Source organism: Mobula birostris, chromosome 9 (assembly GCF_030028105.1).
Source record: "Mobula birostris isolate sMobBir1 chromosome 9, sMobBir1.hap1, whole genome shotgun sequence".
NCBI classification, from domain to species: domain Eukaryota; kingdom Metazoa; phylum Chordata; class Chondrichthyes; order Myliobatiformes; family Myliobatidae; genus Mobula; species Mobula birostris.
This window is the reverse complement of record NC_092378.1, coordinates 2,550,990-2,578,409: the sequence shown is the minus strand read 5'-3', so window position 1 is coordinate 2,578,409 and position 27,420 is coordinate 2,550,990. Positions and strand designations below refer to the sequence as shown.

General features: G+C 45.4%; 1 protein-coding gene across 1 annotated transcript in view; it reads left to right on the top strand.

Moving 5' to 3' along the window:
- The first annotated feature begins 1,095 nt into the window (after positions 1–1,095).
- Positions 1,096–27,420, top strand: part of LOC140202478 (CD9 antigen-like) — a 43,355-nt gene continuing 17,030 nt past the window's right edge. The window contains exons 1-3 of the mRNA XM_072267362.1: positions 1,096–1,296; positions 8,827–8,929; positions 25,496–25,593. Of these exons, the coding sequence (XP_072123463.1) occupies positions 1,234–1,296; positions 8,827–8,929; positions 25,496–25,593 (264 nt within the window). The 5' untranslated portion in view covers positions 1,096–1,233. The remainder of the gene's footprint in view (positions 1,297–8,826; positions 8,930–25,495; positions 25,594–27,420) is intronic.

Below are 27,420 nucleotides of genomic sequence, written 5' to 3'. Positions count from 1 at the left end.
ATGTACAATTCAAAAATAAACCACGTGTCATAGTCCAGTCCGTGAAGTCCAAGTTCTGGTTCACGGTCTGGTTCATGGTTCCTTGTTCTGGGGTTTCTGGTTTTCTCCAGTTTCTGTTGTGGGCACATGTTTCTCGTTTTGGGGCTGAGACATAAATACCTCTGCAAACCAGAGATTCCCTGCTGGACGGTCCTGTTCCCCTCCCTGTCTTCCCCTCCCCCCCCCCCCCCCCCCAGTCTCTGGCTCGGAGTCCATACCCAAGCCTCGAAGTACCCAAGACCCAAGACCCAAGACCCCAGCCTGCTGGCCTCAAGGCCAAGGCCCAAGACCAAGACCCCAGCCTCAAGTCCTGCAGTCATGTCATGTCCATGCCTGGTTCTGGGGCCCGAGCCCAAGGCAAGACCCAGGTTCTGGGTCTTTGTCCAGTCTCTGGCTCAGGGGTCCAAGCCTTAGTCTGCGTTCTTGTCCCTGCTCCTTATCTGTATCCTGTCACGTCCCTACTCTAGAAGAGTCCTGTTCCTTGTACTTCGGTGTCTGTGTCTTGCATTTGGGTCCGTTTGCAATGCCCCTCTGTGACACAGCCAACCAGCAGTGATGAGAGAAGTGTAGGACTGTGCATTCCCCACCCTGTGAATCAGAGTCAGGTTTAATATCACTGACGTATGTTATGAAATTTCTTTTTTGGCAGTAGCCATGCATACGATATACTATAAACTACAATGATAAATATTAAATTAAATAAATATTGCAAAAAGAGAACAAAAGTAGTGAGGTCGTGTTCATGGGTTCATTGTCCGTTCAGAAATCTGAGAGCGGAGAGGAAGAAGCTGTTCCTGAAATGTTCAGTGTGTGTCTTCAGGCTCCTGTACCTCCTCCCTGATGGTAGCTTGTCCCGGGTGATGGGGTCCTTAATAAGGATGCCACCTTTTCCAGGCATTGCCATTTGAAGATGCTTCGGAAGCTGGGGAGTCTGGTGCCCATGGTGGAACTGGCAGAGTTTACAACCCTCTGCAACTTTTTTCTAATCCCCCATTAAGTCCCTCAGCAGATTTCCCTGTAGTTGAGTGTGACTACCAGCTGGAACTCTGAGAGGCACCAGATTTCGCAGCAAGTCGAGAGTCTGACAGGAAGTGTCCCCGCCACTGCCTTCCTTTAAACACCAGAGTGCTGGCTTTCTGAGCAGAACATAAAGCATCTCAGGGTGAAGCTGTTCCCGACGGACTGTCAGTCAGCATGGCCGAGTTACACGCTAGGTGTTTCAAATACTGTCTTATCGCTCTCAACTTAGTCTTCGCGGTAAGTTGCACTTTGTGCTTGTTTGTGTCTGAGCCTCGTGATGTTTTTCAAAACAGTGTAAGTCTTAATTTCTGATCGGAAGCATTTAAGACGGTTCACTGTATATCTATGTGACAACTCAGAATCAAATCACGTTTAATATCACTGCGATTTGTCATGAAATGTGTCGAACTAACTCCGAATCTGATTTGAACTTTGTCTCTGATTTGTGTTGGAGTTGGTTTGTTACAGTATTGTCACACGTACAAAAACGTCGACTTTTCCATAGACGCTGAGTTCCTCCAGTATTTTGAGTGCGTTGCTCGGATTTCCAGCATCAGCAGATCTTCCCTTGTTTGTGACAGTAAAAAGTTTGTCTTGTACAATGTTTGAGGCGCTCTGTTAGTCAGGATTGACCATGGATGACACATTTTAACTGTCTATGTTGTACAGGCACCCCAGTATATCGAAAGCAAGCTGGCGGTCGAGCAGCAAACTCCCCCTTTCCCCGCAGCTGACGAATCCAAAGCAACAGCACAGACCGATACAGTTTGGTATCGGAGATGTTGCAGGAGTTGTCAGTCAGTTGAACTCCGCATTCGGGGCTCCAGCTCCAGATTTTTCCCGGAGGTTTAACTCTTGAACTCTTCTCCATGAGTAGGTACAGCCTAGTGGAGGTCTGACATCTGTTGCGTCGAACGGGCGAACCCAAATGCAGGACACTGACACGGAGAGAGTACTCTGAAGAGTGTTTATTAATGGTTGCAGGGAAGGCAGGGGAGTGAGGATTAGGCAGAGGGAAGCAGAGGAGTGAGCGAGGCTTGACCGGCGATCGAACCCGCGTCGCTGCGGTGAGAGCGCGGCGTTTAACCACCGAGCCAGCGGAGAGTGCAGGCGAGCGGCGGGACGGGGCAGATCAGGGATGCAGACCTGGGTGTGAGCGTGGCTGGAGAACGGCAGGCAGGAGGATGAACGGGAACGCAGGCGGCATGCAATGCTCCTGTTAACACGGAGAGACAGAGTTAACGCAGGCAAACGACAGCGCGGAAACAAAACTTAGAATACAGTACAAATTCTAAGTGGCCTAGACGTGAACCGCCACACTGGCTAGAACAACGATTTGGCGATGAGTGGATGGAAAGCCGGGGTATTTATGCTGCAGGTTAGATGAGATTCAGGTGCGTCGCAATCTGGAAGCCCGGGAGACCACACACACACACACACACACAGACACACACACACACACACACACACACACACATACACACACATACACACACGGAAAAGGGAATCAGGAGAACATGAGGAATAAACGGGAGGGACGGCCGGGACTGTGACAACATCAGTTTTCCTTCTCCTAGGTGAGCTGCCAAGCATGGCTGAAGAGCTCGGACTGGAAGCGACTGGTTTTAAGGCGCCAATAACCCACTTTTCCCCTTCTCCCGTCAGCAGTGGTTTAGTAGCTAAGCCAAACGTGAAGGCCAGGAGCTGGACTCGGTTGTCAGAGGCTATTTGAGATGCATGTCATTGGGAGCATTTAATAGGTAGTAGGAGCAATCCCACAAACTCACCCCTCTTCCCTGCTATGTCAACCTTAAGAACCTATAGTGTTTATACAGATCAGATCATTACACAGAGGCAGAGTGAGGTCAAACAACAACAGAACACAGAATAAAGTGTAACAACTACTGAAGACGTGCAGTGCAGGTTAACAATAAAGTGCAAGTTCATAATGAGGTAGAGAATGAGACCAAGAGTCCATCTTATTGTACAAGAGATCCGTTCAGAAGTTTGATAACAGCAGGGTAGAAGCTGTCCTGGAGCCTGGTGGGACATGCTTCCGGGCATTTGTATCTTCTGCCTGATGGGAGATGGGAAAGAGAGAATGTCCAGGTGGGTGGGTCTTGGATTATGTTGGCTCCTTTACTGAGGCAGTGAGAAGAATAGACAGAGTCCGTAGGGAGGGTTTCCCTGACGTGCTGAGCTGTGTTTGCAACTCTCTGCAGTTTCTTGTGGTCACAGGCAGAACTGTTGCCATAATGCATCCAGGGGAGAAGAGAGAATGTCCGGGGTTAGCGGGGTCTTCGATTGTGTTGGCTGCTTTACTGAGGCAACGATTATTTTTTCCAGAGCTTTATGATTATCTGCAGCTTCTGAACTTTTGTTTGTGACGCATCTGTAGAAATACTGAGAAGCTTTGATAATTGACATTGTGTAAAATGATCACAGAGCAAGTCATGTTTTAAAGGCGAGCACTGTGAATTAAAATGAGGAAAAACATGTAAAACTGGATGGAGGACTGAAAACATCCCTTTCTTCAGAGGATCTGCAAATGGTTTCCCAAGCTCCAGATACCTCACCCCACCCGGGATGGTTTACAGTGGGGAATCCACCATGGATGGGTCCCAAGTTCAGCTGGGAAAGGGGGAGGGTTGGCCATGGGGCTGGCAACCCCATCCCATAAAACCCAGAGCGACAGAAATGTCATCCGAAGCTCCAGACATCTCACCCCTGGGAGAGGAAGGATCTTCTCCTGGAAGAGGCATCAGCTTGCATGCATTATCATCTGTTTGGGTGGGGTGGGCTGGGGGGCTACTCCACAGGACTGCACGAAGCTGCAGGAAGTTGTGAACTCAGATAAAGTGAGAGAGGGGTTGGAGATGGACCAAGTAAATTTGAAGGCGGCGTTAGAAACGTAGAAAACATGAAAAACCTACAGCACAATACAGGCCCTTCGGCCCACAAAGTTGTGCCAAACATGTCCTTATCTTAGGAATTACCCAGGGTTACCCATAACCCTCTCTTTTTCTAAGTTGTTTGTGAAGTTTGTGACTTTGGCACGCAGGAAGCAATACCAATTCATTTCTTAACTTTGGGAGTTGGTAAGACTACAGTAGTGCCTAAAAATACATTTCAAAGATAAAACAGTGCCAAACCTTTTATGTCCATGGTCAATACATTCAGTAGTGTCAACTTTCATAGAATACAGAACAGTACAGCACAGTACAGGCCCTTTGGCCCACAATGTTGTGCCAACCTTTTAAACTATTCTGTGATCAATCTAACCCTTCCCTTCCCCATAGCCCTCCATTTTTCCTTCATCCACATGCTTAAGAGTCTTTTAAATGTCCCTAATATATCTGCCTCCACCACCACCCCTGGCAGGGCATTCCACACAACCACCACTCACTGTAATAAATTTTGCTCTGACATAAACTATACTTTTATCAATCGTCTTAAAAGTATACCCTTTTGTATTAGCCATTTCTGCCCTGGGGAAATGTCTCTGGCTGTCCACTCAGTCTATACTCCAATATCTGCCGATGGGTTTCCTTGTGACAGCTGCTAAAGTAACCAGCCGGTGCTTTCCTGCTTCCTGTCCCCTCCCTGCTGTACAAGATGCTGGTGAGACCGCAGTCACGGTACTGTGTACAGTTTTGATCTCCCTTTTATAGGAAATACCTCATTAAACTGGAAAGAAAGCAGAAAAGATTTACAAAAATGTTGCCAGGACTCGAGAACCCAAGTTAAAGGGAGATGTCAGACAGGCCAGGACTTAATTGTTTGGAGCGCGGGGGATTGAAGGCTGACCTTGCAGGGGTGTTCACAATCATGGCAAATAGGTAGGGTGAGTGTTTTTCACAGTGAAGGGGAACTAAAAGTTAGAGTGCATAGGTTTGAAGGAAGAGAGGGAAAATAATTAAATAGGACCTGTCCGAATGTCTTTAAGTACTGCTATTTGACTATCTCCTCTCTCCATTCTCAGCCCTGACATGATGTTTGAACCCAAAATATCAACCATTCCTTCCCCATCCCCAACACCACTGAGTCTCTTAGATATCCATTACCAATACCCTTGACAAGATGTTCCACACATTCACCATTCGCTGTGTAAAAAACCTACTTCTGACATCCGCCCTATACTTTCCTCCAATTGTCCTGAAATTATGTCCCCTGGTATTCGTCCCAGGAAAATTATTCCACCCTTGGAAAAAAGTCCTGACTCTCCACTCTATCTAGAACATAGAACAGAGAACAGAGAAATCTACAGCACATTACAGGCCCTTCGGCCCACAATGTTGTGCCGACCATGTAACCTACTCTAGAGACTGCCTCGAATTTCCCCAGTGCATAGCCCTCTATTTTTCTAAGCTCCATTTACCTATCTAAGACGCTCTTAAAATATCCTATTGTATCTGCCTCTACCATCATCGCCAGCAGTGTATTCCACCCACCCACCACTCCCTGTGTGAAAAACTTACTCCTGACAGCCCCTCGGGACCAAATTCCAGGCACCTTAAAACTATGCCCCCTCGTGCTAGCCATTTCAGCCCTAGGGAAAAGCCTCTGGCTATCAACATGATCAATGCCTCTCATCATCCTATACACCTCTATCAGGTCACCTCTCATCCTCTGTAGCTCCAAGAAGAAAAGGCCAAGTTCACTCAACCTATTCTCATAAGTTACGTCCTCCAGTTCCTGTGGTGAGGTGACCAGAACTGAACACAGTACTCCAAGTGGGATCTGACTAAGGTCTTATATATCTGTAACATTACCTCACGGCTCTTGAACTCAATCCCACAGATGATGACTGCCAACACACCATACGCCTTCTTAACAACACTGAAACCTGTGCAGCAGTTTTGAGTGTCCTATGGACACAGACCCCAAGATCCCTCTGATCCTCCATACTGTCAAGAGTCTTACCATTAATATTATATTCTGTCTTCAAATTTGACCTACCAAAATGAACCACTTCACATTTAGAATCAGAATCAGAATCAGAATCAGGTTTATTATCGCCGGCATGTGACGTGAAATTTGTTAACTTAGCACCAGCAGTTCAATGCAATATATAATCTAGCAGAGAGAAAAAATAAAATAAAACATAATAAATAAACAAGTAAATCAATTACGTATATTGAATAGATTTTTTAAAATGTACAAAAACAGAAATACTTTATATTAAAAAAGTGAGGTTGTGTCCAAAGCTTCAGTGACCATTTAGGAATCAGATGGCAGAGGGGAAGAAGCTGTTCCTGAATCACTGAGTGTGTGCCTTCAGGCTTCTGTACCTCCTACCTGATGGTAACAGTGAGAAAAGGGCATGCCCTGGGTGCTGGAGGTCCTTAATAATGGACGTTGCCTTTCTGAGACACCACTCCTTGAAGATGCTCTGGGTATTTTGTAGGCTAATGCCCAAGATGGAGCTGACTAGATTTACAACCTTCTGCAGCTTCTTTCGGTCCAGTGCAGTAGCCCCTCCATACCAGACAGTGATGCAGCCCGTCAGAATGCTCTCCACCGTACAACTATAGAAGTTTTTGAGTGTATTTGTTGACATGCCACATCTCTTCAAACTCCTAATAAAGTATAGCTGCTGTATTGCCTTCTTTATAACTGCATCAATATGTTGGGACCAGGTTAGACTCTCAGAGATCTTGACACCCAGGAACTTGAAGCTGCTCACTCTCTCCACTTCTGATCCCTCTATGAGGATTGATATGTGTTCCTTCATCTTACCCTTCCTGAAGTCCACAACTAGCTCTTCCGTCTTACTGACATTGAGTGCCAGGTTGTTGCTGTGGCACCACACCACTAGTTGGCATATCTCACTCCTGTACGCCCTCTCGTCACCACCTGAGATTCTACCAACAATGGTTGTATCGTCAGCAAACTTGGAGATGGTATTTGAGTTATGCCTAGCCACACAGTCATGTGTATAGAGAGAGTAGCGCAGTGGGCTAAGCACACACCCCTGAGGTGCACCAGTGTTGATCGTCAGTGAAGAGAAGATGTTATCATCAATCCACATAGATAGTGGTCTTCCGGTTAGGAAGTCGAGGATCCAACTGCAGAGGGAGGTTGAACTCCATCTGCCACTTCTCAGCCCAGTTCTGCATCCTATCAATGTCCCACTGTAACCTCTGACAGCCCTCCAGACTATCCACAACACCCCCAACCTTTGTGACATCAGAAAACTTATTAACCCATCCTTCTACTTCTTCATCCGCTTGATTTATAAAAATTACAAAGAGGAGGGGTCCCAGGGGTCCCTGCAGAACACCACTGGTCACTGACCTCCATGTGGAATACAAACCATCTACAATCACCCTTTGCCTTCTGTGGCAAGCCAATTCTGGATCCACAAAACAAGGTCTCCTTGGATCCCATGCCTCCTTACTTTCTGAAGGAGTCTTGCATGCGCAACATTATCAAATGCCTTATTGAAATCCATATACACTACATCCACTGCTCTATCTTCATCTATGTGTTTTGTTACATCCTCAAAGAATTCCATCAGGCTTGTAAGACATGGCCTATCCTTGACAAAGCCATGCTGACTATCCCTAATCAGATTATGTCTCTCCAAATGCTCATAAATCCTGTCTCTCAGGTTCTTCTCCAACAACTTGCCCACCACTGAAGTCAGACTCACTGGGTCTATAATTTCTTGGTTATCTCTACTCCCTTTCTTGAACTAGGGAACAACATTTGCTACCTTCCAGTCCTCCAGAGATGGAGAAGTGGTGAGGAGGGTGTGGATAGGGGCTGGGCAGGGGTGGAGAGGGTGTGAGGAGGAAGTGGGGAGGGGTTGAAAGGGGTGGGGTGGAAATGGCGTGGAGGATGGGGATAGGGTGAAGAGGGGGTGGACAGGGTGGAAAGGGGTGGATAAGGGGTGGAAAGGGGATGGATGGGATGGGGAGGGTGGTAGAGGGGTTGGAAAGGGAGTGGAGGGGGTGGAGAGGTGATGGGGTGGGGGTGGAGAGAGGGGCTGGGGAGGAGGTAGACAGAGGTGGAGAGGTGGTGGGGTGGTTGGGATTTGGAGAGGGGGTGAAGAGGTGATGGGGTGGGGGTGGGGGTAGACAGAGGTGGTGAGGGGGTGGAGGGGTGGGGAAATGTATGTGGATGGGGTGGAGGGGGGTGGTTGGGGGGTGGGGAGGGGGTAGACAGAGGTGGTGAGGGGGTGGAGGGGTGGGGAAATGGGTGTGGATGGGGTGCAGGGGGGTGGAGAGGTGGTGGGAAGAGGTTGGGATGTGGAGAGGGGGTGGGGAGAGGGGAGAGGGGTGTAGAGGGGGTGAGGGGATGGGGAGGGGGTGGAGAGGGTGTGGGGAGGGGGTAGACAGAGGTGGTGGGGGGGTGGAGGGGTGGGGAAATGGGTGTGGATGAGGTGGAGAGGTGTGGAGGGGGTGGAGAGGAGGTGGGAAGGGGATGGTTGGGATGTGGAGAGGGGGTGGGGAGAGTTTTGGATGGGTGGGGAGAGGGGAGAGGGGTGTGGAGGGGTGGAGGGATGGGGAGGGGGTGGAGATGGGTTGGGGAGTTACAGTAACATTAACATACTAACCAATACGTCTTTGGACTTTAGGCGGAAACCAAAGCAACTACAAAGCTGCTTACAGAGGACACCAGCTCTGAGCACTGACCTCCGATGCCCGAGCTGTGCTAACTACTGAGCTAAAGTGGCAGCTCTGTTCCAAAGTTGGTCCAGCGGTTTGCTTTTTGGTATAAGTGATGCTGTGACCTCAGAAGCATCTCGTTGATGTTTTTCAGCTCCTGGGCCTCATCATCTTGATGGTGGGTTTCTGGTTCCGCTTTGATCAGAGGACAAGGAGCCTCTTCGAGGTTGATGAGAATGCCGAACGATTCAGCATTGGTAAGTTCTGGTCGTAAGGCTCTCCGCTATCACCTCGGGGAGATAAACTCGGATTAACGGAGTAATCCCGAAACCGTAGGCCCTGACCCATCTGCCAGCCCACACTCTGCTCTCACTGACAGGATAAGGTCAGTGAGAGACAATGCCTTGATGTCCGTCCAATCTCTCAGATTCTGTAAAACCTCCGAGCAGTCAACCCTTCGGGATCAGCACACAAAATGCTGGAGGAGCTTAGCAGGTCTGGCAGCATCTATGGAAATGAATAAACAGTCAATGTTTTGGGCCGTGACCCTTCGTCAGGACTGGAAAGGAAGGGGAGAGATGCCAGAATAAGAAGGTAGGGGGAGGGAAAGGAAGACAAGATAGAAGGTGATAGGTGAAACTTTGGGAGGGGGAAGGGTAATGAAGTAAGAAGTTGGGAGATGATGGGGTTTAAAGGCAAAAGGCTGGAGAAGAAGGAATCTGAGAATAGTGGAGAGTGCACCATTGGAGAGAGGAGAGGAGGAGGTGATAGCAGGTAAACAGAAGAGGTAAGAGTGGGGAATAGAAGAAGGGGGGGTAATTACTGGAAGTTGGAGAAATCAATGCCTTATAAGGATTCAGCATTACATCACTGATTTATATTCTAGTCCCCTCAAAGTGAAAGCTGGCATTGCATTTGCCTTGCATAACAATCAGGTCGAAGTTGTCCTTGTGCCTAGTGCTACATGCTTTCAGGCATTTGTTATCTCTTGCCTGATGGAAGAGAGGATGTCCGGGGTGGGTGGGGACTTTCAATACGCTGGCTGCTTTCCCGAGGCAGTGAGAAGTGTGGACAGTCTCCAAGTAGGGAGTTTAGTTTCTGTGATGTGCTGAGCTGTGTCCACAACCTCTGCGTTCTGTGTTCCTTTTGTACTGATGTGCGGAATGTATGAAAAGTTTTTCACGCTGTCACTGGTCTGTGTGACGATAATAAGCCAATCCAGAATCAGAATCAGGTTTATTATCACGGACATATGTTGTGAAATTTGTTGTATTGTGGCAGCTGTACAGTGCAATACATAAAATACTATGTTACAATGAGAAATATATATAGGACGTAGAACCATAGAAAACCTACAGCACAATACAGGCCCTTCGGCCCACAATGCTATGCTGAACATGTACTTACCTTAGAAATTACCTAGGGTTACCCATAGCCCTCTATTTTTCTAAGGTCCATGTACCTACCCAGGAGCGAAAGGACCCTATTGTATCCGTGTATATATATAAATATATACATATAAAAAAAATGGTGCAAAAATACTGAGTGCATGGGTTGGCTCGTTGTCCACTCAGAAATCTGACGGCACAGGTGAAGAAGCTGTTCCTAAAGCATTGAGTGTCTGCCTTCAGGCTCCTGTATCACCCCCCTGATGGCAGCAATGAGAAGAGAGCATGTTCCTCATAGCTGTGTAAACTTCTTTATCCAATTCCCTCCTCAATCTCCAATGCAGTGACTAGGTGTAAACAATCCCACAAGGGGAACTATTTTCATCGGGTCACTATAACTTAGTTCCCCTCTGGCTTAAACCCGGTGCCTTCCAATCCTTGAGTCTCCAGCCATGGGATCAACCTCACTCTTCAACCCCTAAGCAGTTTCCATCATGTCAGCTCTTGCTCTGAACTAAACCACCCCACAGCCATAACAAGCTTTCCTTGTAGATGTAGTCCCTTATCGCAGGAATTAAGGATGAAAATTAAAAGTTTTATTTGTCAAAACAAACAGTGAAATGTGTGGCTTACGTCAAATCAAATCAGCAAAGGTTATGCTGGGGACAGCCCGCAAGTGTTGCCATGATTCAGATGCCAACATAGCATGGCTGCAACTCATTAACCCCAACAGCATGTCTTGGGAATGTGGGAGGAAGCCAGGGCACCTGGAGGAAACCCACACGATCATGAGCGTACAAACCCCTGACGGGCAGTGGTGGGACTTGAACCCTGTTCAGTGGTTACTGGCACTTTAAAGCAGATGTGCTAACCACTAAGCTACCCTGCCACCCAATATTCATGTAAAAAATAAAGTGCTGTTGGAAATGCATGGGTCGGGCAGCATTCATGGTGGTCGACGTTTCAAAAGCCTGCCTCAGTGACTGAGAGTGCGGAGAGGAGAGCGTTGGTAGAAAGGGAAGAGAGAGGCGTAAGGCAGGAGATTGTAGGTGATCCGGATGAGGAGGGGATGCTGGGCAGAAGGAGCCAGCTGGGCATGAGGGAGGGGTCGAGTTGGGAGGTGGCAGCTGGTGGGTAAGATGTAGCTTAGAAGGACATCCTGTTCAGCATGGATGAGTTGGGCTGAAGGGCCTGTTTTCTAGAATCAGAATTCAGAATGTGTTATTGTTGTTTTGTGGCAGCAGTACAGTGCAATAGATAAAAATTACTATGAATTACAATGAGGTTATATTAACTAAAATAAATAGTGCAAAAAGAGTATAAAGTAGTGAGGTCGGTTCATGGATCACCCACAAATCTGATGGCGGAGGGGAAGGAGACTATGAGACATAGGAGCAGAATTAGGCCATTCAGCCCATCGAGTCTGCTCCACCATTTCATCATGGCTGATTTATTATCCCCCACAACCCTATTCTCCAATTGGAAACAGATGTTCTCAGGGAAATGTGGCAAATATTCAGGGGATATTTGTGTGGCATTCTGCATTCCAGTGAGACAGGGAAAGGATGGTAGGGTACAGGAACCGTGGTGTACAAAGGCCATTGAAAATCTAGTCAAGACGAAAAGAAAAACTTATGAAAGGTTCAAAAAACTAGCAGGAAGGAGCTTAAGAATGAAATCAGGAGAGCCAGAAGGGACCATGAGAAGGCCTTGGCGAGCAGGATTAGGAAATCCCAAGGCATTCTACAACTATGTGAAGAGCAAGAGGATAAGTGAGAAATAGGACCAATCAGGTGTGATGGTGGAAAAGTGTGTATGGAACCAGAGGAGATAGCAGGGGGACTTAATGAATACTTTGCTTCAGTATTCACTATGGAAAAGGATCTTGGCGATGTAGGGATGACTTACAGCGGACTGAAAAGCTTGAACATATAGACATTATGAAAGAGGATGTGCTGAAGCTTTTGGAAAGCATCAAGTTGGATAAGTCTCCAGGACCAGGTGAGGTGTACCCCAGGCTACTGTGGGAGGTGAGAGAGGAGATTGCTGAGCCTCTGGTAATGTTCTTTGCATCATCAATGGGGACGGGAGAGGTTCCGGAGGATTGGAAGATTGTAGATGTTGTTCCCTTATTCAAGAAAGGGAATAGAGATAGTCCAAGAAATTATAGACCAGTGGTTGTTAAGTTGATGGAAAAGATCCTGAGAGGCAGGATTTATGAACATTTGGAGAGACATAATATAATTAAGAATAGTCAGCATGGCTTTGTCAAAGGCAGATCGTGCCTTACGAGCCTGATTGAATTTTTTGAGGATGTGACTAAACACATTGATGAAGGAAGAGCAGTAGATGTAGTGTATATGGATTTCAGCAAGGCATTTGATAAGGTACCCCATGCCAGGCTTATTGAGAAAGTAAGGAGGCATGGGATCCAAAGGGACCTTGCTTTGTAGATGCAGAATTGGCTTGCTCACAGAAGGCAAAGAGTGGTTGTAGACAGGTCATATTCTGCATGGAGGTCGGTGACCAGCGGTGTACCTCAGGGATCTGTTCTGGGACCCTTACTCTTTGTGATTTTTGTAAATGACCTGGATGAGGAAGTGGAGGGATGGGTTAGTAAATTTGCTGATGACACAAAGGTTGGGGGTGTTGTAGATAGTGTGGAGGGCTGTCAGAGGTTACAGCAGGACATCAATAGAATGCAAAACTGGGCTGAAAAGTGGCAGATGGAATTCAACCCAGATAAGTGTGAGGTGGTTCATTTTGGTACGTCAAATATGATGCAAAATATAATGTTAATGATAAGACTCTTGGCAGTGTGGAGGATCAGAGGGATCTTGGGGTCCGAGTCCTTATGACACTCAAAACTGCTGTGCAGGTTGACTCTGCTGTTAAAAAGGCATACGGTGCATTGGCCTTCATCAATCATGGGATTGAGTTTAAGAGCCGAGAGGTAATGTTACAGTTATATAGGCCCCTGCTCAGACCCCACTTGAAGTACTGTGCTCAGTTCTGTTCACCTCACCACAGGAAGGATGTGGAAACTATGGAAAGGGTGCAGAGGAGATTTACAAGGATGTTGCCTGCATTGGGGAGCATGTCTTCTGAGAATAGATTAAATGAACTTGGCCTTTTCTCCTTGGAACGGCGGAGGATGAGAGGTGACCTGATAGAGCTGTATAAGATAATGAGAGGTAGGAGACTATAGGGTCTTTTAAAACACTCCTGGATAGGTACATGGAGTTTAGAAAAATAGAGGACAATAGGTAACCCTAGGTAATTTCTAAAGTAAGTACATGTTCGGCACAGCATTGTGGGCCGAAGGGCCTGTATTGTGCTGTGGGTTTTCTATGTTTCTATGTTTCTTGTGGGCATTTACAGAACAATAAAGAAATACAATAGAATTTATGAAATACAATGCATAAACAAGGCCAATAAATGACCAATGTACAAAAGAAGCCAAATTATGCAAACAAGTAAATAAATAATACTGAGAATGTGAGTTGTATAGAGTCCCTGAAAGTGAGCCTTTATGCTGTGGAGTCAATTCAGCATTGATGTGAGTGAAGTTCTCCATAATGGTTCAGGGGCCTGATGGTTGTGGGGTTATAACTACTTCTGGACCTGGTGGTGTACGACCTAAGACTCCTGTTCCTCCTGCCCGATGGTAGTAGCGAGAAGAGAGCAAGGTCTGCTTGGTGGCTGTCCTTGGTGATGGGTGCTGCGTTCCCGCGACAGCACTCATTGTAAACGTGCTTAATGTTGCAGAGGGTTTTACATATCTTTGAGAATGGTTGATATGAATTCCCCTTTTCAATCAATTTCAAACTTACTGCTCAGATCTGCTTTCATACCCCTTCCTCTTATCTTAAATGTGTGATGCCTATACTATGGGAAGATGATTCTATCTCTGCCTGTCCTAATGTTGTGTACATGTGTCAGGCATCCCCTTATTCCTCGACAAGAGGGGATTTATTCTTCTTCAAACATGCAGCCTGGCACTTTTGTGGAAACATCCACATCCTGTAAACAACGTAAACCTTGAATGAGTGTAAAGGATAGATTTCCTGCCATTCTCAGGAAAGGTCTTGGATGTCATTTAGTCATATTCATAATCATACTTTATTGATCCCGGGGGAAATTGGTTTTTGTTACAGTTGCACCATAAATAATTAAATAGTTATAAAACCATAAATAATTAAATAGTAATATGTAAATGCCAGGAAATAAGTCCAGGACCAGCCTATTGGCTCAGGATGACTGACCCTCCAAGGGATGAGTTGTAAAGTTTGATGGCCACAGGCAGGAATGACTTCCTATGACGCTCTGTGTTGCACCTCGGTGGAATGAGTCTCTGGCTGAATGTACTCCTGTGCCCAACCAGTACGTTGTGTAGTGGATGGGAGACATTGTCCAAGATGGCATGCAACTTGGACAGCATCCTCTTTTCAGACACCACTGTCAGAGAGTCCAGTTCCATCCCCACAACATCACTGGCCTTACGAATGAGTTTGTTGATTCTGTTGGTGTCTGCTACTCTCCAATCCTACCTGTTCCCAGTTGTCATCCTAGAAGTTCCTGTAATTTCTTGCCCCTCCCCACTCTCTTTCCAATGCCCATTCTGGCTCCCCTTTTTTCCTTTCTCCTCATCTGCCCGTGCTCCTTTTCCCCACAGTCCCCTCACCTCTCCCATTAGAGTCCTTTGTCTCACCTTTTCCACCTATCACCTCCCAGCTTCTTATTGCAGCCCCACATCTCCCAGGACTGTCTCAGCGCCCCCTGTGGTAGCTCAGGGTCACAGCATCTGCTATGTGGTACAGGAAGACCTGATTTGAGCGAGGGTGGACCTTAGGTGCAGTAAGCACAAGGATGGCTGCTTTTAGATTTTAAAAACAAGAGATTCCGTAGATACAGGAAATCCAAAGCATCACACAAAAATTATGGAGGAACTCAGCAGATCAGGCAGCATCCATGGAGGGAAATTAACAATCAATGTTTTGGGTTGAGGCCTTACATCAGTATGAAAGGTCTCAATCTGAAACATTGCTGTTTATTCCCCTCCATAGATACCACCTGACCTGCTGAGTTCCTCCAGCATTTTTTGTGCTGCTTTTAGATGCTCATTCATTTGTTACGTGCCACATTGTGTGACATGGTGATCATGATCTTTCCATGATTATGATCGTTCTTGGCAATTATTCTACAGAAGTGGTTTGCCATTTCCTTCTTCTGGGCAGTGTCTTTATAAGACAGGGGATCCATGCAAAACAAAAAAAAACAAGATAAACAGCATAGTAATAAATTAAAAAACACAAAAATTCTTACTACATAAGATAGCTTACACAGTACATAATTGTATATTGATTGGAGTTTAATCTAAAAATGTGAGAGAAAGGATCAAAGTTGAAAGTACATTACATATACAACCACGAGATTCATTTTCTTGCTAACCTTCACAGTAGAACAAAGAAATGCAACAGTGTCAATGAAAAGCTACACACAAACAAAGAATGTCAAACAACCAAAAGAGGACAATCTGAGGAGTGTATTAGAACAGAGGCATCTGGGAATGAGGTCCATAATTTATTGAAAGTGGCGTCACAAGTAGATAGAGTGGCAAAGAAAGCTTTTGGCACATTGGCCTTCATAAATCAAAGTACTGAGTACAGGAGATGGGATGTTATGTTGAAGTTGTATAAGACACTGGTGAGGCCTAATTTAGAGTATTGTGTGCAGTTTTGGTCACCTACCTCAAGGAAAGATGTAAGTAAGATTGAATAAATTTACAAGGATGTTGCTGGGATTGGAGGACCTGAGTTATAAGGGAAAATTGGATAGGAACTTTATTCCTTGGAATGTAGAAGATTAAGGGGAGATTTGATTGAGGTATACACAATTATGAGGGGTATAAGTAGGGTAAATGTAAGTTTTTTCCACTGAGGTTGGGTGGGACAACAACTAGAGGTCACAGGTTAAGGGTGAAAGGTGAAAGTTTAAGGGAAACATCAGTGGAAACTTCTTCATTCAGACAGTCATGAGAGTGTGGAATGAGCTGCCAGCGCAAATGGTGCATGCAAGCTGGATTTCAATGTTAAAGAGAAGTTTGGATAGGTACATGAATTGTAGGTATATGGAGGGCTATGGTTTGGTTGGACTAGATAGGCCTGTTAATGTGCTGTACTTTTCTATGACTCTAATCTGTAGATTTCATGCCACAGATGGCTGTGGAGGCCAAGTTATTTGGTATATTTAAAATATTTGATAGGTTCTTGATTAAACTAATGTGTCGGGGGATGGAAACAAGGATGATAGAGCTGAGGATGAACCAGCAGGTTTACAAGTAGATGATGTGTGTAAGGAAGGACAGGCCAATGATTGGGTACAAATGCAGACAGAGCAAAGAGTTAAATTGTACCACAGAGGCCAAATTCAAAAGGGCAAAGACTGCAGGACTGAAGGTGCGGTATTTAAATGGGCGTAGCATTCAGAATAAAGCGGACGAGCTTGTGGTGCAATTAGAGATTGGTCAGTATGATGTTGTGGTCATCACTGAGTCATGGCTGAAAGAAGGCCATAGCTGGGAGTTTAACATCAAAGGATATACTTTGTGTAACACCCTGGGAAAGGTTTCACTGCTATCGTAATGGTCTTTCTGTAGAAGCAGTGTTTGGGTTATGGTTGAAGATAATGGGTGCTTTGGAATGTGAGTTGGGTCCGTTGTTCATCTGGAGATGAAGAGGGAAGATGCTGGAGAGAACCAGTCTTAAGATTTGACCCGGTGGGAACTGCGATTCGATGGAGAAGGTGCTGCAGTCGACAAAGGCTTGGTGAATATGACTTTTGGAAGGGTTGAGCTCCAAGTTGTGCACCTTTGACTGTTTAATTAAAATGGGCCCTTTTTGTGGTTTTCTTTAGTTATTATTCATAAATATAATTCCTTTAATCGTATGCAGTGTGCTGTCTGTTATTTCTTGGCACTGAGTTGTAACAGGGTAGCAAATTACACAGCAGCCGCACAAACCGGAGTTGGGGTGGAGAGCCATCTCAATCTCACGGGTTTGGTGGGACCAGAGTGTGTATTCCCTGGATTTACGCAGCCAAGGAAACCAACGGGGTTTCATTTGTAGCAAAAGGGCAGGGAGGAAGGCACAGGCAGTGGTGTGGCTTGTTGGTAAGAGATGGAATTACGTCTTTAGAAAGAGGTGACAGGGTCAGAGAATGTTGAATCTTTGTGGGTGGAGTTAAGAAATTGAAAGGGTAAAAAAAATTACTATGGGAATCATATATAGGTCTCCAAACAGTAGCCAAGATGTGGGGTTGAGATTGCAAAGGGAGCTGGAAAAGGCACGTAATAAGGGTAATGACACAATTGTAATGGGGGTCTTCAATATGCAAGGGGATTGGGAAAATCAGATTGGTGTCAGATCGCAAGAGAGGGGATTTGTTGAATGCCTACGAGATGGCTTTTTAGAGCAGCTTGTTCTTGAGCCTACTCCAAGAAAGACTACCTTAGATTGGGTGTTGTGTAATAACCCAGATCTTATTAGGGAGCTTAACATGAAGGAGTTACAGAGGAGTGAGAGAGGAGCTTGCCCAGGTGGCGTGAGAGAGGAGCTTGTCCAGGTGGCGTGAGAGACAAGCTTGTCCAGGTGGCGTGAGAGAGGAGCTTGTCCAGGTGGCGTGAGAGAGGAGCTTGCCCAGGTGGCATGAGAGAGGAGCTTGTCCAGGTGGCGTGAGAGAGGAGCTTGCCCAGGTGGATTGGAGGACGTTACTGGTGGGCATGACGGCAGAACACCACAGAGGAAGAAGTCCTCAAATGGCAGGGGTAGGCAACCATGGCTGACAAAGAAAGTTAAGGACTGCATAAAAGCCAAGGAAAGGGTATATAAGGCAGCAAAAGTGAGTGGAAATTTAGATGATTGAGAAGCTTTTAAAATCCAACAAAAGGCAACTGAGAAAGTAAGAAGAAGGGAAAAGATGAAATATAAGTGAAACTAGCCAATAATATAAGCAGGATACTATAAGTGTTTTCAATTATATAAATGGTAAAAGGGAAGTGAGAGTTGATATTGGACCACTGGAAAATGATGCTGATGAGGTAGTAATGGGGACGAAGAAATGGCAGTTGAACTTAATGGGTATTTTGCATCTGCCTTCACTGTGGAAGACACTAGCAGTGTGGCAGAGTGAGTGCTACTGCTATTACAAAGGAAAAAGTTTAGGCAAACTCAAAGGTCTGAAGGTGGATAAGTCACCAGGGCCAGATCCACTACATCCCAGAGTCCGGAGATAACCGATGCATCGCTCTTTCAAGAATCACTTGATTCTGGCATGGTGCCAGGGGACTGGAGGATTGCAAATGTCACTCCACTCTTTAAGAATGGAGGAAGGCAAAATAAAGGAAATTACAGGCCAATTAGATGAACCTCAATGGTTGGGAAAGTGTTGGAATCTATTATTAAGGATGAAGTTTTGAGGTACTTGGAGATTAATGATAAAATAAATCAACTCCAGCATGGTTTCTATCAAGGGAAATCTTGCCAGACAAATCTATTCAAGTAGGAATTGAATTGACTTTATTCACATCCTTCACACACATGAGGAGTAAAAATCCTTACGTTTTGTCTCCGTCTAAATGTGCAATGTGCAATCATAATAATTTTTAATAATTTATAATAAATAGAACAGCCAATGTAACATAGAAATACACTCAAATTAGTGTGAATTAATCAGTCTTGGTGGAAGAAGCTGTTCCAGAGCCTGCTGGTCCTGGCTTTTATGCTGTGGTACCGTTTCCCGGATGGTGGCAGCTGGAACAGTTTGTGGTTGGGGTGACTTGGATCCCCAATGAATTCTTTGGGCCCTTTTTACACACCTGCCTTTGTAAATGTCCTGAACAGTGGGAAGGTCCCACCTACAGAGGCACTGGGCTGTCCGCACCACTCTCTGCAGAGTCCTGCGATTGAGGGAAGTACGGTTCCCATACCAGGCAGTGAAGCAGCCAGTCAGGATGCTCTCAATTGTGCCCCTGTAGAAAGTTCCAAGGATTTGGGTACCCAAACCATATTTCTTCAACCGTCTGAGGTGAAAGAGGAATTGTTGTGCCTTTTTCACCACACAGCTGGTGTGTACAGACCACGTGAGATCCTCGGTGATGTGTATGCTGAGTAACTTAAAACTGTTCACCCGCTCAACCCCAGATCCATTGATGTCTATAGGGGTTAGCCTATCTCCATTCCTCCTGTAGTCCACAACCAGCTCCTTTGTTTTTGTGACATTGAGGGAGAGGTTTTTTTGACACCATTGCGTTAGGGTGATGACTTCTCTGTAGACTGCCTCATTATTATTTGAGATTAGGCCAAACAATGTGCTGTCATCAGCAAATTTAATTAGCAGATTGGAGCTGTGGGTGGCAACACAGTCATGGGTATACAGAGAGTAAAGGAGGGGCTTAGGACACAGCCCTGAGGGGCACCTGTGTTGAGGGTCAGAGGTGAGGGAGCCCACTCTTACCACCTGCCGATGATCTGACAGGAAGTCCAGGATCCAGCTACACAAGGCAGGGGGAAGGCCACGGTCTCTGAGCTTCTTGTCGAGCTTGAAGGGAATTATGGTGTTGAATGCTGAACTGTAGTCCGAGAACAGCATTCTCACATAAGCATCCTTCTTCTCCAGATGTGTAAGGACGGTGTGTAGAGCTGTGGCTATTGCGTCATCTGTCGATCGGTTGTGTCGGTAGGCGAATTGTCGGAGTCCAGTGTGGGTGGTAGCAAGCTGCAGATGTAGTCCTTGACCAGCCTCTCAAAGCATTTGCATGTTATTGAGGTGAGTGCAACAGGACACCAGTCATTCAGACATATTACCTTGGTCTTTTTAGGTACAAAGACAATGGTGGATGTTTTAAAGCAGGAGGGCACTCTACACTGGGAGAGGGGGAGATTAAAAATGTAAACACACCTGCCAGTTGTGCCATGCACATCCCGCCCTGGGATGCCATCCAGTCCCGCGGCCTTGTGACTGTCCACTCGTGAAAACTACCTGCGTACCTAGAGATGATTAATGTGCAGGTCACTTCAGTGGCTCTCCTCAGGGGATCAGTGTTAGCGACATCGAACCAAGTGTAAAAAAGATTTAGTTCATTTGGGAGAGAGTCAGCGAAGTTGGAAACTCCACTGTGTTTAGCTTTGAAGTCTGCGATGGTGTGCAGACCTTGCCACAAGCCGCGTGTGTTGTTGGTGGAAAATTGTGTCTGGACCTTGTCCCTGTATTGTCGTTTCACTGCCTTGATGACTTTGTGCAGATTGTAGGTACACTTCTTGAGCTCCTGCTGATTACTGGCAACGTAAGCTCTGTGTCGTGCAGTAAGTACTGCTCGCACAGAACTGTTGATCAGGGTTTCTGGTTTGGATAGACCCTGACCAATTTCTGGGGGACAACATCCTCGATGCACTCTGGATGAAACTCGTGACCCCTTCTGTGAACTCGGAGACATTCTCATCATGAAAGATATTCCAGTCAACGTCATCAAAGCAGTCTTGTAGCATGGAGACCGACTGGGCAGACCAGCTGTGGATGGTTTTAACGATGGCTGCTTCTTGTTTCAGCTTCTGCCTGTACCTCAACAGTAGCAAGATGGAGCAGTGATCTGACTTTCCAAACGGCGGGCGGAGGAGCATTTTGTAAGCACTGAGGAAGGGAGAGTAGTATTGGTCGAGTATGCTATCTCCCTGTGTGCTCACCTGGATGTGTTGGCAAAACTTCGGAGAGACCTGAGACAGTGACGCTCCATTGAAGTCACCGGTGACAATGAAGGCAGACTGGATGCTCAGGGTAGACAAAGGAGAGGAGTGGATGTCATTTACTTGGATTTTCAGACAGTGTTTGATAAGGTGCCTCATATGAGGGTGCTTAACAAGATAAAATCCTATGGTGTTACAGGAAAGATGCTGGTATGGATAGACGAATGGCTGACAGGGAGGAGGTAGCAACTGTGAATAAAAAGGGCCTTTTTTGGTTGTCTGCTAGTGACTAGTGGTTTTCCTCAGGGGTCAGTATTGGGACCGCTGGCTTTCACATTGTTTGTCAAAGTTTGCGGATCTTACGAAGGTAGGTGAAGGGGTAGGTAGTGCTGAGGAAGCAGGACTTAGACAAATTGAAAGAATGGGCAAAAAAGTAGCAGATGAATGCAGTGTTGGGAAATGTATGAGAATGCATTTTTGATGAAAGGAATAATAGTGTGGACTAATATCTAAGTGGGGAGAAGGTTCAAACATCAGTGATGCAGGGGGGCTTCGGAGTCCTCATGCAAGACTCCCAGAAGGTTAATTCACAGGTTGAGCCTGTTGTAAAGAAAGCAAATATAATATTGGCATTTATTTCAAGGGGGAACAGAATATAAAAGCATATAATAAGAATATAAATAGAATATAAAAGCAAAGGAATAATGCCAAGCCTTTATAAAACACTAGTCAGACTGTACTTTTGTCACAAGTGTTGTCAACAGTTTTGGGCACCATATCTCAAAAAGGACATGTTGTCATTGGAAAGAGTCCAGAGGAGGTTCACAAGCATGATTCCAGGAATGAAGGGCTTGACATATGAGAAACGTTTGGTAGCTGTGGGCCTGTATCAGTGGAATTTAGAAGAATGCAGGGGGATCTCATTGAAACCTACTGAATATTGAAAGGACTAGATTGCCAGGTATGATGTTGTGGCCATCACTGAATCGTGGCTGAAGGATGGTTGTAGTTGGGAGCTGAAAATCCAAGGTTACATTGTATCGGAGGGATAGGAAGGTAGGCAGAGGAGGAGGCGTGGCTCTACTGGTAAAGAATGGCATCAAATCAGTAGAAAGATGTGACATAGGGTCAGAAGATCTTGAATCCTTGTGGGTTGTGTTAAGAAACTGCAAGGGAAGAGTACCCTGATGGCAGTTATATACAGACCTCCCAACAGTGGCTGGGAGGTGGACCACAGATTACAACAGGAAATGGAAAAGGCGAGTCAAAAGGACAATATTATGATAGGCATGGGAGATTTTAACATGCAGGTCGATTGGGAGAATCAGGTTGGTAATGGATCTCAAGAGAGTGAGTTTGTTGCATGGCTTTTTCGAGCAGTTTGTCATTGAGCCTACTAGGGGATCAGTTGTACTGGATTGGGTGTTATGTAATGAACTGGAGGTGATTAGGGAGTTTAACGTAAAAGAACCCTTAGGAACCCGTGATCACAATATGATTGAGTTCAACTTGAAATTTGATAGAGAGGAAGTAAAGTCTGATGTAGCAGTATTTCAGTGGAGTAAGGGAAATTACAGTGGTATGAGAGAGGAGTTGGCCAAAGTAAACTGGAAGGAGCTGCTGGCAGGGATGTCAGCAGAGCAGCAATGGCGTGAGTTTCTGAGAAAAATGAGGAAGGTGCAGGAAATGTGTATTCCAAAAATGAAGAAGTACTCAAATGGCAAAATAGTACAACCATGGCAGACAAGGGAAGTCAAAGTTATTGTAAAAACAAATGAGAGGGCATACAACAAAACAAAAATTAGAGGGAAGATAGAAGATTGGGAAGTTTTAATAACCTACAGACAGCAACTAAAAGAATCACTACAAGGGAAAAAAATGAAATATGAAAGCAAGCTAGCAAATAATATCGAAGTGAATAGTAAAACCTTTTTTAAATACAGTTTGTAAAAAATAAAAGAGAGATGAGAGTGGATATAGGACCACTAGAAAATGAGGCAGGAGAAATAATAATGGGGGACAAGAAGATGACAGATGAAATAAATGGGTATTTTGCATCAGTCTTCACTGTGAAAGACACTAGCAGTGTGCCTGATGTTGTAGTGTATGAAGGAAGAGAAGTGGGTGCAGTTACTATTACAAGTGAGAAGGTGCTCAAAAAGCTGAAAGACCTAAAAGTACATAAATCACCCGGACCAGATGATCTGCACCCTAGGGTTCTGAAAGAGGTGGCGTTAGAGATTGTGGCGGCATTAGCAATGATCTTTCAAAAATCATTGGACTCTGGCATGGTGCCAGAGGACTGGAAAATTGTAAATGTCACTCCACTCTTTAAGAAAGGAGGAAGGAAGCAGAAAGGAAATTGTAGACCAGTTATCCTGACCTCAGTGGTTGGGAAGATGTTGGAGTCAATTGTTAAGGATGAGGTGATGGAGTTCTTGGTGACACAGGACAAGATGGAACAAATTCAGCATGGTTTCCTTCAGGGAAAATCCTGCCTGATGAACCTGTTGGAATTCTTTGAGGAGGTTACAAGTAGGATAGATAATGGTCCTCAACCTCTGGGCCGCGGACTGATACATTGCCGCGAAGAATTCAATGGTACAGCGGTAGCCAGAACACACCCAGCACATCTTTAAGAAAAAAGCAGAAATAAACAAGCTAATTAATTAGGTGCTGCCCAGCTCGTAAATGTCGGCCCAGATCAGACGCGATTGCCTCCCCGAAGGGGTCAGTGTTGGGACCACTTCTTTTTATGCTGCATATAAATGATTTAGATCATGAAATAGATGGCTTTGTTGCCAAATTTGCAGCTGATACAAAGATTGGTGGAGGGGCAAGTATTATTGAGAAAACAGGTAGGATGCAGAAGGACTTAGACAGGTTAAGAGAATGGGCAAGAAAGTGGCAAATGAAATATAATGTTGGAAAATGCGTGGTCATGCACTTTGCTAGTAGAAATAAATGTGCGGACTATTTTCCAAACGGGGAGAAAATCCAAAAATCTGAGGTGCAAAGCGACTTGTGAGTCCTTGTGCAGAACACCCTAAAGGTTAACTTGAAGGTAGAGTTGGTGGTGAGGACAGCAAATGCCATGTTAGCATTCATTTCAAGAGGTCTGGAATACAAGAGCAGGGATGTGATGCTGAGGCTCTATAAGGCACTAGTGAGGCCTCATCTTGAGTATTGTGAACAATTTTGGACTCCTCATCTTAGAAGAGATGTGCTGGCATTGGAGAGGGCCAGAGAAGGTTCACAAGGATGATTCCAGGAATGAAAGGGTTATCATACGAGGAACGTCTGATGGCTCTGGGTTTGTTATTGCTGGAATTCAGAAAGATGAGGGGGGATCTCATTGAAACCTTTTGAATGTCGAAAGGCCTAGATAGAGTAGATGTGGAAAGGATGTTTCTCATGGTGGGAGAGTCTAGGACAAGAGGGCACAGCCTCATGATAGAGAGGCATCCATTCAAAACAGAGATGTGGAGAAATTTCTTTAGCCAGAGGGTGGTAAATTTGTGGAATTTGTTGCCTCATGCAGCTGTGGAGACCAGATTATTCAGTGTATTTAAGGCAGAGATTGAAGGCTCCTGATGTGGCATCACAGGTTACCAGGAGAAGGCTGGGAACTGGGGTTGAGGAGGAGAAAGAGAAGGATCAGCCATGATTGAATGGTGGAGCAGACTTGATGGGCCAAATGGCCTAATTCTGCTCCTATGTCTTATGGTGTTATGGTCTTATGTGGAGATAACGTTTCGTATGGTGGGGGTATCCAGAATTAGAGAGCACAGCCTCAAAATTGAGGGGCGACCCTTTAGAACAGAGGTAAGGAGGAATTTTTTTAGCCAGAGAGTAGTCAATTTGTGGAATGCTCTGCCACAGACTGCAGAGGAGGCCAAGTCTGTACATATACCTAAGGCTGAAGTTGATAGTTTCCTAATCAGTCAGGGCATCTAAGGATATGGCGGGACGGTGGGAGAATGGAGTTGAGAGGGATAATAAATGAGCCATGATGGAATGGCAGAGCAGACTTGATGGGCTGAATGGCCTAATTCTGTTCCTCTGTCTTATGGGCATGGACAAAAATATAGATAAAAATGGTTGGAAAGGATATGGGGCTAGCTTGGATGGAGTTGTACCAATCAATGACTCTGTGAGATCTTATAGAGGTACACTACCCCGAAAGAAAATCAGGAAATTCCTCACATTATCTGCTCTCAGAATCCAGTTGTATTACAGAAATCAGTTCCGTGAGATTAGTTCAAATGATCCATCAGGCACTATGATGGGTGGAGGGGTGGGGAGAGCAAACATCCCTTGATTAGTCCTTGAGGGAGTTGGATGTCTATCAGGGTGGGGCACCAAGCAAGACCATGACCCACTGAAGGAAAGAATTGTCGCAAAATGACTGAAGTCAAGCAAAATGAGGGTCTGTTAATTTATTGTGGTAATATTACTTTGTGTTGTAAGTCCCGTATTGTCCACCTTGATCTGGAAGAACATTGTTTCATTTGGGAGTATACGTGTGTACAGTTGAATGACAATTGCGTGTGAGTTATATGTACTATGCTGTGCACATCAGTCCAGAGGAACACCTTTTCCGTTTGGTAACATACATTGTATGAAATATATGACAATAAACTGAATTTGAACATGAACTTGAATGGCCTGTTGTGCCCTTCTTCCCTCTTACCAGGTATCTATGTGATGTGGGCAGCGGGAAGTCTCGTGTTGGTCGCTGGATTTACTGGCTACCTGAGTATAACTCGGGAACACAGGTGTCTGATATGGATCGTGAGTATCGAGTTGCAATCTACACTACACAAGGAGGAAGAGTTGGCAGGTCAGGTGTGAATGTTACAGGTTCATGTCAAGGCACCGTCCGATATTCTGATTCAGTCTGGTAACTCTGTGTGTGTGTGTGTGTGTGTGTGTGTGTGTGTGTGTGTGTGTGTGTTTGTGTATATGTGCATATCTGGGTAAATGTGTGTGTCTGTTTGTGCAAATGTGTTTATGTGGAGTTTCTGTAGATAGATGAGGAGATGTCTGTTGATAGTTGTGGAGGCATTGGTAGATAGAACCGGATTTTCTGTTGCTAGATTTGGAAGTGTCTGTAGATAGATGTGGAACTGTTCGTAGATGATGTGGATATTTCTGTAGATAGATGTGGATTTTCTGTGAATGATGTGGAGCTGTCTGTAGGTAGTTGAGGAGCTGTTCGTAGACGGATGTGGAGGTGTCTGTATATAGATGTGGAGTTTCCATAGACAGATGTGGATTTTCTGTAGATAGATGTGGGGATGTCTTTAGAAAGATGAGCTTTCATATATACTGTGTAGATGTGGAGATGTCTGTAGATAGATGTGGAGGTGTCTATAGATAGATGTGGAGTTTCTGTTTCTGTAAATAGATGTGGAGTTTCTGTCGATAGATGTGGAGGTGTCTATAGATAGATGTGGAGGTGTCTGTAGATAGATAGATACCTTTTTGATCCCAAAGGGAATTACAATGTCACAGTAGCATTACAAATGCACAGATATACAAATATACAATATTGGAAGAGAAGTAAGAAACAAATAAGTTACCTCAAACAGTCTAACAGGAGGGGGAGAGGGTCATCACTTCCCCGGCTCTAGGTTGACTTATTATAGAGCCTAATGGCCGAGGGTAAGAATGACCTCATAGAGCGCTTTTTGGAGCAGCACAGTTGTCTGAATCTATTACTAAAAGTGCTCCTCTGTTAAGCAAAGTTGACATGCAAACCGTCAGAAACATTGTGCAGGATAGCCAGGATCTTCTGTAGGGTCCCTTGTTCTACGACAGCCTCCAGTGTGTCCAGGTTGTCTCCTATAACAAAGACAGCCTTTATAATCAGTTTATTCAGCCTGTTGGCATCACCCGTGTTGATACCATTGCCCCAGCACACCATTACATAGAAGATTGTACTGGTGACAACATATTGGTAGAACATGTGAAGGAGAGGCCTGCATACTCCAAAGGACCTCAGTCTCCTCAGGAAGTAGAGGAAACGGTGGCCTTTCTTGTACACAGCCTCTGTGTTGGTGTTCCACTCAAGTCTGTCATCCAGATGCACCCCCAAGTACACATAGGTCCTCGCCACATCCATGCCCTCACCATCAACAACAACAGGGAGCAATGCAAAGCTTAGGCTTCCTGAAGTCCATCACCATCTCCTTTGTCTTACTGAAGTTGAAAAGGAGATGATTCAGCTTGCACCGTTTGACTGTCCTCCACCAGGGCCGTGTGTTCATCCTCCCGTCCTCCCTTTATACACCCAACTATTGCTGAGTCATCAGAGAATTTATGCAGATGACATGTACCTTGTATCTAAAGTCAGAGGTATACAGGGTAAACAGGAAAGAAGTCAATACAGTCCCCTGTGGGGCCCCAGTGCTGCTTATAGCCACGTCTGACGCACAGCTCTGAAGCTGCACTAACTGTCAGTCAGGTAGACCATTATCCAGGATACAATGGAAGTGCCAGCTTGCATTAAATAGAGCTTTTCCCCCAGCAATGAGGCTGTGTGATACTGAAGGCACTTGAGAAATCAAAAAATATGATCCTCACAGTGTTGCCCTGCTTATCGAGATGGCAGTAGGT